The 15,984-nt window shown below is 34.2% G+C and overlaps 1 protein-coding gene across 5 annotated transcripts in view; it reads left to right on the top strand.

Annotated features, from left to right (window-relative positions):
* Window positions 1–15,984, top strand: part of ST7L (suppression of tumorigenicity 7 like) — a 74,385-nt gene that overhangs the window by 32,791 nt on the left and 25,610 nt on the right. For all 5 annotated transcript variants that reach the window (XM_045546807.1, XM_045546806.1, XM_045546810.1 and 2 more), the window contains 3 exons: window positions 66–180; window positions 2,491–2,563; window positions 3,836–3,938. In XM_045546807.1, coding sequence (XP_045402763.1) covers window positions 66–180; window positions 2,491–2,563; window positions 3,836–3,938 — 291 coding nt within the window. The remainder of the gene's footprint in view (window positions 1–65; window positions 181–2,490; window positions 2,564–3,835; window positions 3,939–15,984) is intronic.

Raw genomic sequence — 15,984 nt, 5'->3', positions numbered from 1 at the left:
ATTTGGCTGTGCTCTATTGAGTTCCTTTGTTATGATTTTAATCTTTTTTTTCTTTTAATATACAGTTGATGAAAGAATTTCCTCCTCTTACCATGTTGAACATCCATGAAAATCTCTTAGAATCACTTTTAGAATTACAGGCCTATGCAGATGTTCAGGCAGTCCTAGCAAAATATGATGGTGAGTCATATTTGTCTTAGTTGATAGCATGGTTAAAATATTCTTTTTCTAATTATGTAATTGTAAATATGATCATATCCTAATATTTCTCTAATTTTCTGTTTTCATTCTTACCAGTCAGTATTTAGTATGCATAGGTATAGGTTGCTATTCAGTATCTTTCTTTTTCTTTTTTTTGAGACAGAGTCTCTGTTGCCCGGACTAGAGTGCCCTGTCGTCAGCCTAGCTCACAGCAACCTCAAACTCCTGGGCTCAAGCAATCCTTCTGCCTCAGCCTCCTGAGTAGCTGGGACTACAGGCATGCGCCACCATGCCCAGCTAACTTTTTCTATATATTTTTAGTTGTCCAGCTAATTTCTTTCTATTTTTTTTTAGTAGAGACAGGGTCTCGCTCTTGCTCAGGCTGGTCTCAAACTCCTGACCTTGAGCGATCCTCCCACCTTGGCCTCCCAGAGTGCTAGGATTACAGGCGTGAGGCCTCCGGCCTCAGTATCTTTCTTCTGTCAAGATTTATGTTTGTTTATTGAGTGTCTAACATGAGCGAAGTGTTCAGAATACAACAGTGAACAAGAAGACATGAACTTAGCCCTCATAAGATTTATAGTTTAGTGAAACATACAAATGGGCAGCAGTTACATTGAAGACAGCGTATTAGGTGAGATAAATGGAAAAGTATGAGTGCTGTGCACATAGGAGGGTACCTCATTTGTTTTGGAGTGTCAAGGAAGTTGTTTAGCAGTATGTACTGGTAAGAGGAATTCAGAGTAACATTTTTACAATGCTTTTTAGTTACAAAGCATAATTTATTATCTCATCTGATCCTTATAGTAATCCTGTGATGTGGTAGGATGAGTATTTTTACTGCTTTCAGTTACTAAGTGAGGAAACTGGAGTTCAATAAGGTTAAAGTATTGGGTAAGGTCTCCTAGCCAGTAAGTGGTAAATATGAACTTAAAATCCAAGTATTCCATTTCTTTGTTCATTAGTCTTCCCATAGTAACAATTCAATATATATTGGTTATTTTTATTATTAACTATTAATATAACAATCCCAGTCTACTACAAATGGAGTTGGGAGTATTTTAAAGCCACATAACCTTTCTCCTTATTCTGGGTGAGGCATCAGCTTTTAACCCCAAGCTGAAAACTTTGGGTTAATGTTTCTGGTCATATCTTTCACTGCAACAGCACACATATAAGTCACTTATTCACACTTGTCCTGTTGTAGATTCCTACCCATTAGCTTGGGAATCCCCATGACTTGGAAAGTTTGAAATATGTTATACTTGGAAAGAGAAGTTTATTTCTTTTAAACATCTGGGATCTTAGGAAGTGCTTGAGATTAGTGTAGGCTTATGGAGAAATTTGTGAGAAATTCTTTCCATATGTAATTTACTGGATTGATGGCTTGGTTATGATACTTGTGATAAACAAGCTTAGGGACTGAATATAAAAAAATCAGAATAGGACCTGATTCATGAAAAATAAAACTAATTATATTCTATGCCAATAGGGGTAGAAGGAAAAAAAACTAAAACTAATAAAGCATAGTTAAGTTAATATGCTTCTGTTTTCATTATTTTCACGAGTCCTGATTTTTGCCATTCTAGAGTCCTAAAGAAGTTGAAAGCAAATTTACTTCTCCATTTGCTACTATAACTCTGGAATAAAAAACATCAAGAGAGTTCTTTGGTCTTACTCTTCTGATAGCATTATTTTGGGCATTCTTTTAAAAAGGCTTTATATAATTAATTTATTTCTAGTTTCCGATTAATTGTTTTTATTTTATAAAAAGTAATCATTTAAGAAAATGTAAAAAATATAAAAATCTAGGAAGAAGAAAAAATAAAAATCATCCTTGGTTGAATCAACCTGGATTTAACTACTGTTAAATATTTTTTTTCCAATCTTAGCTTTTCTCTATGGATAAGTGGAGGTTTTATAAAGTTCTAATTATACTATGCCTTTTTCCTTGAATAGTGTTATTATAAGTAGATTATTATAAACATTTGTTGAGCACTTTCCACCATTGTGCAGAGGGCTTTCATAGACATAATTTAATCTCTGCCAGAAAAGTACCATTCTCTATTGTAAGAAAAGAAAACTGAGATCAAAGAAGTTGCTACTAGCTTAAGGATACATGGCTAGTAAAAATAGTAGAATCAAGGTTCAAATTCAGGTTTTTTAACTACATGTCCAGGTGCTTCTTCCACTGTATTACATCTGTTGAATTTGTACTATGATTTATTCTTATTAAAAATTATCTTAAGATATTTTTTGTAATTCTTACCTTGAAAATTATTACTACAGATATAAGCCTTCCAAAGTCAGCAGCTATCTGTTATACAGCAGCACTATTGAAGACAAGGACTGTTTCAGATAAGTAAGTGTTGTAAAACTACAATAATTTGGAAAGCCTGCTAAACTCAGTATTATGTTTTTCCTCCACTGACATTAAACCATGTTCTTTTTCCTCCCTACTTCCTTCTGAATAACCCTTGATCTTCTGGTCTCTGAGGCTTCTAACTGTGTGTAGTGGAAACAGCAAGGTTTTTAGAGCTAAGTAAATCTGGGCTCCAATTCAAACTCTATAACATTCCAATTATAGCACTTTGGGCAAGTTAATCATTTTGAGTCTCTTCCTCATCTCTAAAATGAGAATAATAATACTATAGGGTGGTTGTGTGAGGATTATGTGTGTTAAATACCTAAAGCAATATCTAGAAAGAAAGTATGCACGGTAAATAGTAACTATGATGATAATGATAAGGTGTATGGTAGGGAAATAGGTTTATGTTATGTTCTTAGATGATAATTCTGAGTTATTTTGCTTTCCTTGTATTTTTGGTTGCCCTTAATGAATTCTCTTTATTCTGCAGATAAAATATTCACAAACCAACCAAATGGTGACCATTTTCTTTTACCCTAGATTACTATACCTTGATAGGAATTAGAATGGAATATTTAGTCTGTTTCCTCTCAGATGAGAATTTGATAAGAATGTACTTATTTATTTATTTTTTTTGAGACAGAGTCTCACTCTTTTGCCCTGGCTAGAGTGCCATGGCATCAGCCTAGCTCACAGCAACCTCAAACTCCTGGGCTCAAGCAATCCTCCTGCCTTAGCCTCCTGAGTAGCTGAGGCTACAGGCATGTGCCACCATCCCTGGCTAATTTTTCTCTATATATTTTTAGCTGTCCATATAATTTCTTTCTATTTTTAGTAGAGACAGGGTCTCACTCTTGCTCAGGCTGGTCTCAAACTCCTGAGCTCAAACAATCCTCCCGCCTTGGCCTCCAGGATGCTAGGATTACAGGCGTGAGCCACCGTGCCTGGCCAAGAATGTACTTCTATTTCATTAAATTCTCTTGATATCCCTGTGTAGCATTTATTACTTTATTACCTTTCCCAAAGTGTGCCTTCAATGGACTTTTGAAGGCTTTCTTTACCTAAGTTTGAAGATTTTCATTCCTTATGCTGCCTTTTCTTATATGTTGAACAAGAAGGCTTTACTTTCATTTTTATAGTCATCTGGCTTTGTCTTTGGCCATTGCCAGAAACTTCTTTGATTCAAGGGACTATATTATGATCTAAATCCATAAATTCTTTGCTTTTTTGGTATATTCATTTCCTTGTTTTGTGGTTTTCTTACAGATTCTCTCCAGAAACAGCCTCTAGAAGAGGGCTAAGCACAGCAGAGATTAATGCTATGGAAGCAATTCATAGAGCTGTGGAATTTAATCCTCATGTTCCAAAAGTGAGAAATTTTATGATGAAAATACATACTACTTTTATTTAAATTCATCAAATTGATGCCAGTGTGTAGACCATAGTTTGGGTGGCCATAATTTGGCTCAGAATTGTTTTAGTCTGCTATACTTTGGTGCTTATTATTATCGTTAAAGGCATTTAGAAAGGTGGGTAGCAGCAGTGGATAACTACATGCTTTGTAATTGCTATCAAATATAATTTGAACTGTGTTCACTTAGCTGTCCTTTTACTATAGTTATAGAGAAGAAATAATCAAATGGCTTGGTCTTAATAAAAGATCATTCATATTTCAGATCACTAAATCAAGTTTCCTGTTACTGTAAAAACTTTTTCTAGACAAATGCCTGGATTTTGAACTAGGGCTGGGTAGACAAAAACTGAAGACAAGTAGATTAAAGTAATCAATAATAGGAAACAAATGTGGAAGTTTCCAGAAAAACTGGTGCTGAGTTGATTTTTACTTAGTCCCAGATGAATCTGTATACTTACTTCTTTTGTCTTTATATTGTACATTTTGTAGTCATACAAATTATTGTTTAATCTTTGTGTATTATCATGCAAGATTAAATTTTGGGTTTTAAAAACAATGTCCCATGTTAGGAAGCATAGACTATCCAAGAATAGATGCCCTTACTACAAATGTAATTATAGCTTTGATGGAGGGGATATAGTGTGCATTAATAGAATTTAGAAACTAGAGTAAAGAGCTGCAGTAAGGAGATTAATCTCTCAAAGATAATCTCCAAGAAGAAAAAGTTGTAAGCCTGTTAGAGTAAGTAAAGATGGGATTAAGAAAATTACTAAAGTCCAAGAATGAGAGTCAACATACCATTCTCTCATTAAGTGACACTAGTCCTATAAATTTAAATACCGAAATCCTCCCACCCCTTATCTATGGTTTCACTTTCTGCAGTTTCAGTTACCCATGGTCAACCTTGGTCTGAAAATAAATAGAAAATTCCAGAAATAGACAATTCATAAATTTTAAATTGTGTGCTATTCTGAGTAGCATGATGCTATCTTGTGCTGTCCCCCTCTGTCCGGCATATCCATGATGTCTAGCTGCCCACCTGTTAGTTACTTAGTAGCTACTTGGTTATCAGATTGACTGTTGTAGTATTGTAGTGATTGTGATTAAGTAACACTTATTTTACTTAATGATGGCCCCAAAATGCAAGAGTAGTGATGCTGGTGGCATATTGGTGGTTTTTTGGTTCGGTTTTTTTGTTTTTTTAAAGACATGATCTCCCTCTGTCACCCAGGCTGGGTACAGTGGCATCATCCTAGCTCACTGCAGCCTCGAATTCCTGGGCTCAAGTAATCCTCCTGCCTCAGCTTCCCAAGTAGCTAGGACTATAGGCATGCGTCACCACGCCTGGCTAATTTTTCTTATTTTTTTGTAGATATGGGATCTTGCTATGTTGCCCAGGCTGGTGTTGAACTCCTGGCCTTAAGCAATCCTTCCTCCTTGTCCTCCCAAAATGCTGGGATTACAGGCGTGAGCCACCATACCCGACCTGTTCTATTATTAGTTATTGTTGTTAATCTCTTATGGTGCCTAATTTATAAATTAAACTTTATCATAAGCATGTATAGAGGAAAAAACATACTGTATATAGAATTCAGTAGTATCTGCAGTTTCACTGAGGGTCTTGGAATATATGCCCCATGGATAAGAGGGAACTACTGTAAATTTTTTATTATGAATTATAATACACATGCAGCAAAGTGTACAAAACAGAAATGTGCTTCTTAATGATTTATTATAAAGCAAATTCTTGAAAACTACCACTGAGGTCAAGAAATGAGATTGTCAATCCACGGAAGCTCACCTGACTACACTTTCCCAATTACAACCTCTTCCTTTCTACCTAAAGGTATCCGCTATTCTGACAGTATTATTCACTTCCTCCTTTTCTTTATATTTTTGGTCTATACTTTTCCTTTATTGCTGGCTTTATAAACAAGTGGTTCCTCTTTTTTCATTCTCTGGAATAATTGGTATGAAATTAGAATGAACTCTGCATTTAATGATTAGTAGAATTTAATGGTAAAGCCATCTGATTCTGGAGTTTTCTTTGAGAGAAGACATTGAGTTACAAATTTCATTTCTTTAGTTTAATAGTTTAATTACAAATTCAGTTTTTTGAAGTGTGTCCTAACTATTGAAGTTTTTATTTCTTCTTGTTTTGGTTTTTGGTAAGGTGTATTTTTATAAAAATTAATTTCATCAAAATTTTCAAATTTATTGGCATAAAGTTTTCATAAAATCAGGGGGATTTTTATTAATATTTGACAGATCAGTAACAATATCCACTGTTAAGTTCCTAACATTGGCTACCTTGTTATTCCTTGATCAGATTCCTGAGGGATCTATCAGTCTTATTAGCTTTTGCAAAGAACCTAGCTCTGCCTTTGTTGATCATTTCTATTTGTTTTCTGGTTCATTTATTTCTGTTCTTTATTGCCTTCCTTCAACATTCTTTGGCTTTATTTTATTATGTTTTATTTCCTATATCTTCTTACATAGGTATTTAACTCCATAATTTTCAGCCTTCCTTCTTTCTAATATAGTCAGTTAAGTCTAGAAACGTCTCTCTAAGCGTAATTTTAACTGCATACTATAGTAATATTTTAATGTAATTCAGTTCAGAACATTTTCCACTTTCCATTATGATTTCCTCTTTGATTTAGAGTTATATTTATTCCATTTAGAGGTAGATTTCTTAATTTCTAAATATATGAAGATCTTTTATTAATGATTTCTAGCATAATTGCATTATGGTTGGAGAATATACGCTATACAATTTACTCCTTTAAAACATTTTTCAGTTCTTGAATTTCTGTTTATTTTTCACATCTATGTCATTTACAGTTTCTAATTCTCTGCCAGAGTTGTAAATATAGTCTTATCTCTTTGAAAATAGTTTATGGTTAGTTATCTCTGACAATTTCAATATCTAGAACTTGTGTGTGTGTCTGTTTCTATCATCTATTTTTTCTCTTGCATCATGTTCTTGTTGTCTTGTTTTCTCTTATGCCTGGTTTTCTTTGACTATGTGCCAGATATTTTATTTGAGAAGTTTTAAAAATAGTTTGCAACCTTAGATAATATTATCTTCTTCTAGATAGAATTTTCTTTGCCCTTAGATGCCTAGAAGAAGCTCTAGCAGGATGGGATCACCTTAATCCTTTTTCAGGGATTGATACTTTCTAAGGCACCCAGATGACGTGAAACTGGGCTGCAGTTCATGAAAGTTTTATTTTATTTCTAGTTCACCCTTATTTCTAGGATGTAGCCTTTCATGGTCCCAATCCAACTGGGGAGGTTTTACTAGTGCTCTCACTGTTGACAGGCCTTGGTCTCCAACTTTTGTTCTCTTATCTTTATGAAACTGTCAAAAAGGCTGAAAAGCTTCTTAGCCATCTCATCCAGAATTGGCAAATCCCAGTACAGTAAAAGAAGCTCCATATGTGGCTTGCTTCTCTGGATTTCTGTCTTTTTTAGACTGTACCCTGGACTATACCCTGGTAATTCTTTACCCTTTGTTAATTCTCTGATGTATTCAATTAGATATTTTGCTCAGTTTTTCTAGTTGTCTGGGAGGGTTGATCTGAATTTCCTGTCTCCCATTGCTGGAAGCAGAAGTCTGTAAATACTTTTAAAAGAAATCCTTTGCTCTCTCATGCTGCTCAGTAGATTCTACAACCAAACTGCCAGAGTCTGAATTCTGGCTCTACCATTTCCTAGCTGTATGACTTTGGACAACTTATTTAACCACTCTGGACTTGAGTTTCTCCATCTGTAAAATTAAGGTAATATTTCTTTTCTCATAGATTTGTTAAAAGGATTAAAGGAATTCATATCTTTAAAAGGGTTAACAGAGTGGCTGACACATAGTAAACATTACAGAAGTGATTATTATTACTGTTCTTATCAGGGTGAGATGGTAATCCGTTCCTTGTGGGAGAAAATAAGCAATAGTTATTGAGCAGAACTATTAAAATTAAATGCACCATTAAATGTCTAAAATTTTTATTTAATTCCATTCAAAATAACAAAATTTGGACTATCTTCTCACTATGGTTGTAGACTTGTTTTCTGCCTGGAAAACCATTTTATGCAAAATGTATTCTCAGCAGTAACAATTCTGATGATGTGCATTGGTTTTCAAAACTACTGTTTGGGGTACAGGGTGGAGGCAATGCCAACCATTTCCCTAATAAGGAAATGAAATTGTTGTATAGGTAATATATATTAATGTCCAGATTGAATCTGCTTTAGAAAATCTGTGATGCTGTTAGGGATACTCCTTATTGCTGATATGGAGAAAGTTTTAGTGGTCTGGATAGAAGGTCAAACCATTATAATATTCCCTTAAGTCAAAGCCTAACTCTCTTCAATTGTATAAAGGCTGAGAGAGATGAGAAAGCTATGGAAGAAAAGTTTGAAGCTAGCAGAGGTTGGTGTATGAGGTTTAAGGAAAGAAGCATCTCCATAACATAAAAGTGCAAGGTGAAGCAACAAGTGCTGAGGTAGAAGGAGATGAATGTTGTTTTCATACCTACTGACACACATCCATTCTGAAGCCCATGGATTAAGGAATAATTTCAACTTTCAAGTCTTAACATTTAAGAAATACATTTCATAAGACTATAGCTGCTATAGATAGTGATTCCTCTGATGGATCTGGGCAAAGTAACTTATATATGCACTGGCAAGCCAAAAAATTTCTGTTACTTGCTTTATTATGATATTCCTTTATTGCAGTGGTCTGGAACTAACCTTGCCATATCTCCGAGGTATGCCTGTACTTACAATGGGGAATTTCATGATATATAAAATATGCCTCAATAAAACTGTTTTTATATATGTATATATACCTACCTATGTATGCAAATATACACTTTAACATCTTAAAATCATTTTTATTTATAGGTAGGAATTTACTATTTTCCTCTCAACTAAATATCAAAGCAGATGACAATTCAGCTGTATCAAAATATCCAGCTAAGCAGAGTGGTGCTATAAACTTAGATTGTTGTTTGTGGACAAATACTTTAAACTGAGTGTTATCAAGCACTATAAATAATTATTAAGGAAGGTTTTTTGGAGAAATTTTAAGCTCTACCAAGCTGAATAATATCACGTTAAATAACATTAATGTTATATGAACTGGGAGATCTCTGGAATTCGTGGCTGTCTGTTTTTACTAGGGTTTTATAAGTGACAAAGTATATACAGACCTTTTTCTCTTTCTTTCTCTTTCTTCTGTTTTGGTCTCTATTTCTGACTCTCAGCTGGAGGCAAGCAAACATAAAGGGCGTTAGGAGTTTTCTTCTTCAGACTTCAACTGTGGGTCATGATAACTTATTTAACTTAATGAACAGTGACATTTCAATATATATTTCTTTAAAATTTTCTTTTGTTCTCACGAATTTATTATGCAAATTTGTCAGATGGTTGTATGAATCTTAGCAGTAAAATGGCAAAGGATAAAGCTGCTTTAGCAAGAAATATTTTTTGGCAGCTTTCCACATAACTGCAGCAGAAATCGCTGTAGGTTTAGAGCTGTGCAATTTGTTAAAGCTGGAAACTATTAGAAAGTGCAGTAGAGAAAGATCATATAAATCTCTTCAGGCTATGAATTTGCATTTAGGTATTTCATTAATATTGATTACATGTACAAGTTTTTTTATTCTACTGGATGAATTTTAGTAGATAGTACTGAATTTTAGTATTATAGTACTGATAGTATCACAGTAAAAAATTAGCATATTTTCATGGTTTTTGACTTGTTTTTCATTACCTAGCTATATGGCTTTGGTTCAACAAACTTTTTTTTAGTTGCCAAACAAGAAAGATATAGTGTATCTTTCAGCTACTACAGGAATTGTCAGTCTTTGGATTTTCAGTAGAAAATGTTTCATATATTCTAAGTATTCCGCAGCATCCTGTTTCATTCATTCTAGTCTCTCCTATCTTTATTATCCAACCATCCCGTAGTTTTAAAGAAGATATTCTTTTTTTAATTGAGATAATTCACATACCATAAAATTCACTTTTAAAGTACACAATTCAGTGGTTTTTAGTGTATTGATAAGGTGGTAAAATCATTACCACTATGTTATTCCAGAACATTGTCATTACTCCAGAAAGAGACTGTGTACCTATTAGCAGTCACTCACCATTTCTCTTTCCTCCAGTCCCTGGCAACCACTAATCTACTTTCTGTCATTATAGATTTGTTTATTCTAGATTTTTCATATAAATGGAATCCTTTTGTGTCTGACTTCTTTCACTTAGCGTAATATAACATGTATTGATACTTTATTCCTTTTTATAGCTGAATACCTTTTTATTGTATGGATAATACCACATTTTGTTTATTCATTCATCAATTGATGGACAATTTGGGTTGGCTTCACCTTTTGACTAGCATGAATAATGCTGTTACAAACATTAATGTACAAGTATTGTGTGAACATGTTTTACTTCTCTGGGGTATATACCTAGAAGTGGAATTGATAGATCATAAGGTAATTCTGTGTTTAATTTTTTGAGAGACTGCCAAACTATTTTCTAAATTGGCTGCACTATTTTACATTCCCTCAGCAATATGTGAGAGTTCTAATTTCTCTACCTTTGTGCCAATGCTTGTTATCATCTGTCTTTTTGAATATAGCTATCCTAATGGGTGTGAAGTGGTATCTTATTGTGGTTTTGATTTGCATTTCTCTAATGACTAATGGTGTTGAGCATCAGTTTAATGTGCTTATTGGCTGTTTGTATTTATTCTTTGGAGAAATGTCTATTCGAGTCCTTTGCACATTTTAAAATTATTTTTTGTAGAAGGTATTCTTTAATGTTATTACAGTAGACCATTGACATTCTTGATTAATGTGATCCAAAATCATTGTGAATCTCCATATTTGAAAATGCCACTATCACATGTAATTTTACCCATGAAATGTAAACATGAGAATGGATCATGAACCTTGCTGAGATAAGGGTACTGAAGGATCTGCTAGGCTTATTTATTAAGTCAGTTACTCACATGTGTACACAAGCCTCAGAGCACATGATTCAAATTTGTGCCTTAGCAAAATGATGGCTGTTGTAAATCATGGATGTTTAGTGCTATCACAGATAATTGAAATTATATAATTGAAATCCATGAATGTCAATGATCTACTGTAAATGTACAACACTTGACCTATCAGTTGGAATAGTATTCTCCAACTTTAATTAAGGATCTAGCAATAGCCTGGTGTAACATTTCATTGAAGATTTTTTTCTTGAGACAGAGTCTCACTCCATCACCCTGGGTAGAGTGCAATGTCATCATCATAGCTCTCTGCAACCTCAAACTCCTGGGCTCATGTGATCCTACTGCCTTAGTCTCCTGAGTAGCTGGGACTACAGGCATGTGCCACCACGCTCAGCTAATTTTTTCTGTTTTTGGTAGAAATGGGGTCTTGCTCTTGCTCAGGCTGCTCCTGAACACCTGACCTTAAATGATCCTCCTGCCTCAGCTTCCCAGAGCGCTAGGATTACAGCTGTGAGCCACCACGCTCAGCCTGAAGATTTTTTAATAAGCATACTGCCACCAAATTCTTATAAATTTTATTATTTTATATTTAAATTTGAAATAATTACCTTAAAAGACAAAAATCACAAAATAAAAAGTTCAGAAACATATCCATATATAATCACTTGTCAATTGAGTTTTGGCAAAAGCACCAGTGTAATTCAATGGGGGAAAGGAACCTCCTCAACGAATTGTACTGGAACACCTGGATATCTAAATGGGGAGAAAATCATGAATTTTTCTCATAGCATACACAAAAATTAATTTGAGATGGATCATTGGTCAGAATATAAAGACTAAAACTAACATATAGAAGAAAACATCTAAGAATATCTTTGAAACTTTGGGGTAAACAAAGATTACCTAGGGCACAAAAGGCACTTAATTATAAGAGAATAAAATTATAAATTGGACTTTGTCAAAATTTTAAAACTGTTCATCTTAGTGTTAAGAAAGCAAAAAGGCAAGCCACAGATAGGAAAAAATATGTGTAATATGTTTGGCTAAAGACTCATATCCAGAATATATAAATATAAAAAGACAATCTAAAAAGTGGGCAAAGGCTTTGAACAGATACTTCTCAAAAGAACATATTGGGTTGTCCAATAAGCACATAGAGATGTTCAACATCATTAGTTATCAGAGAAATGCAATACAAAATCACAGTGAGGTACTGCTTTACACCTACCAGAATGGCTAAAATTAAAAAGATTGATAACATTAGTAAGAATGTGGAAGTTAGAACTTGTATACATTGCTGCTAAGACTACAAAATGGTGCAACTGCTTTGGAAAACTGTTTGGCAATTTCTGATAACAGTTATATATATGCCTCAGTCAATGACCCAGCAATTCTACTCCAAGGTACATACCCAAGAGAAATGAAAGCATATGTCTACAAAAAGACTTGAACATGAATATGCATAGCAGTTTTGTTCATAATACCCCAAAACTGGAAACAACCCAAATGTCTATCAATAGGTAAATAGTTAAATTGCAATACATTTACTCAGTGGTATTCAGCAACAAAAAGAAAGACCTACTAATAAAAGCAAAATAGGGATGAAATTCAAAAATATAATGTACAGATGAGTACATACTGAATGATTCCATTTATGTGAAGTTCAAGAAAAGGCAAAAAGTGATCTATGATGATAGAAATTACAGTGGTCACCTCAGGTGATTGAATGGGGAATTAACTGGAAAGCAGAACTTTTTGGGGCGATGGAAAATACTCTATGTCTTAATTTGGGCATTACTTGTCTGTATTTGTCAAAACTTATTAAGCTGCATATTTAAAGTCTATGCATTTAAACTTATACCTCAGTGAATAAAAAAGAATTTGATTTAGCATGAAAAGCACTATAAAAGTATCATGCCTTCTGATTAAATGAGATAATATATATAAAGTGCTTAACATAGTGTCTGAGTATCAGGCAACAATATTGATCATCATGGTGGTCATTACTTTATAATATTTGTTACCATTTTCTTTTCTTGTTTGAACTTTTCCAATATGTATTCTTTCCTTGTGAATATTATTTTAGTGCTTAAAGCTTTAGAATGTGTAAGGCTTGGAGGTTTCTTTGTTGAGATAAGGTAAAGGTGAAGATATTGAAACAGTTAGAAATTAACTAGTTTGAATTAATTAATACCCTGAGGACAATTTATTTGTATCTTACAGAAGAAGCTCTTAGGACAAGAGTAAAGTAGAACATTAAGAAAAAAAACAATAACAAAAACATGTTTAGTAAATCTCTGTAACTTGAGTACTTATTTAGGAATATGTTATCTGTAGCATTTAAAGGTTATTATTTCTTATTTTACAGTAAAACTGTTTTTAGTGTTGTGCTGCCAAGGAAGCAGACTGTACCTGGAAACTTTTAAGTGCAAGGGAAGTTTTAATAATAAATTAATACATAGAAAGTAAAATCTGTTCTAGTTGATCAGAAATTGAAGCCTGTAGAATATTATGAGTCTTATCCAGCATAGAAGACAGTAGCTCTTTAGCAGCAGGCTTGCATTTCATTGGCCAAACTACCTATATTATAGCAGCATACATAAAAGATAAAAGGGAAACTCAGTTGAGTTTCTGAGTGGCATAGCAGGAGTAAAGGGGAAGTAGTGTTGAAGTCTATGACCCAAACTTAGAGCACAGTAAGACTTTTGCCTTCCATTAAGTTGTACTGTGACCTAAATAAAAAAGTTGAGATACAAAATGCTTATCTCTCTCTGTTTTTTTAGCTACAAAGTACTTTAATCATGTTTTTAGAAAAAAAAATATCCAGACACTAACAATTCACAACATTTCAACAACAAAGTACTCGTTGAGGGGTTTTTAGGAGTTGGGGATTCTAAAGTATTAGGAAGAAATGTTGGTATCCTGCTTCATTATAGAGGGATGGCATAAGCCATAAATTTGAGACTTCTGGCTGCTAAGCCAGTATCAAAACCCAGCAGAATGACACTTCCTTCTAGAGTTTATTTTCCTTCCTGCTGTCTTCCCTATCCCATGGAAGTGGTACCATGTTAGTAGCCCCTAGCTTAGGCTCCAGTCTCCACTTTGAGTAGGACAGGGAGTGAAGCGAAGGTCATTCCTGGGTTTCCATGCAGGAAACCTCTTCCTCTCCTTCAGGTGGTTCTTCTCTGTTCTCCTCTTACTCTCCTTCCTTCTCTGGCGGCTTCTCATAAGGCTTTTCTGAAGGTGTCACTATCACTTCAGAAATGCTTATCTCTTGAGGTGCAGCTCTGCAGGATAATGTGGATAGGAGTTTTCTTATAGCAAATGTCCTTTCTAGCTTCCTTTCCTTCTCCCTTCTGTATAAACTCTTTCCCTTTGCTCTTGAGGCTGTTAGGTAGTATTATATTTTCTTTTAGTTTATTCACATAGCAGTTCTGTTTGTTTTCTATCTGGGAACTGTTTTTAGTCTCCCCCAATACATATCCATGTGGACTCTTTGCATTCAGCTTGCCTGTCCAATCTCATAGAATGTGCACTGAGAAAACTAATTGCAGAGATAAATTGGTTCTTTGTGTGCATGACTGATCAAGAGCAAAGTTCCTTAATTTCAGATGCCTTCAGAGAGATTTTTCTTTAACCCCTGCTTTTAAGAGGAAGATTATAAAGCATTATCATTACTTCAGGTCAGAATTATATTGCTTTTGGTCAAAAGCTGTTGTAAGATTTACAAAGTAATAGAAAAAAGTAATCTAAAGATAAATTATAAAGATCAAAGCAGTTCAAAATTAAAGTAAATTTGAGTGTAAGCATAGGTGTATGGCTTTAGACTCATAAAAGAAACCATCAGACCATACATCATTATGTCTTTTTAACCATAGCTTCCAAACTAGCTTTAATTTTTATATTTTCAGTGAAAAGCAGGAGACTGAAATAGTTATTTGACTATATTGTCTATAGTTGAAAACTAGTTAAAATTGTCCTGAGCAATTACTGACTTATTACACACACAGCAATAGGATAATTTAGAGGTAGTATGGAAGGTCTTACAGCACATACTAGGTACTAGCTTTGGTTTATGTCTTCAGCTATATTTTACTTGCTGATAATTTCCAAAACTGTACCTTTTAACTCTGGCTTCCTTCTTCATCTATAGACCTGCATTTCCGTCTAGTTGTGGAAATCTTTACCTATGATAAGTACCTCGGATACTTTAATGTGTCTCCAACTGAATTTTTAAAATTTAAATCTTTTCTCCAAACTGCCTCTCCTTTCTTATTTTCTATATTTTGATTTATGGCTTCATTATCCTCTTCTCATCATTAACCTTTATCTCTGCTCTTTCCAAATTACCAACTCATATTATAAGCTTTGAAATGTTTTTCAGATCTAGCCATCAACTCCATCCGCACTGTCACTGACTATTGTATGCCTTCATCACCTATCCTTTAAAAATATAATATTATTGTTATTATTATAATAAAAGTAATGGGTACTTTAAAAAAAATTCAGACCCTTCAGAAGTTTATAAAGCAAAAAATTTCTTGTTCTCTCCCTCTCACATCTACTTCTCTGAAGTACCCACTATTTCTGTTTGGTGTACATATTGCTAGACATTTTCTATATATTTCTAAACATACAGAAATAATCTCAAATACCATCTCTGGCATGGACTATTAAAACAGATTCCTCACTGGTCTCCTTGCTATCAGCCGTTGTCCATGCTGGCTGTTGCCAGAATTATCTACCTAAATAACAAATCTTACCCTGCTTAAAGGCCTCCGCTTGTTGCTTATTGCCTGTAGGATAAGGACAAACCCCTTAGTCTTAGTATTACACATATAAAAGCCCTTCACAGTCCAGACCCAGTATCTACTCCAACCTTACTCCTTGCCACTTCTTCCCTGCCCCTTATCTCCGGTGTCACTGTTCCCTGGATTGGTCATGTCTCATCTTATCTCACTACCATTGTACGTATGCTCA

Source organism: Lemur catta, chromosome 3, assembly GCF_020740605.2.
Source record: "Lemur catta isolate mLemCat1 chromosome 3, mLemCat1.pri, whole genome shotgun sequence".
NCBI classification, from domain to species: domain Eukaryota; kingdom Metazoa; phylum Chordata; class Mammalia; order Primates; family Lemuridae; genus Lemur; species Lemur catta.
The sequence above is the reverse complement of the archived record's forward strand: the minus strand, read 5'-3'. Positions and strand labels throughout refer to the sequence as shown.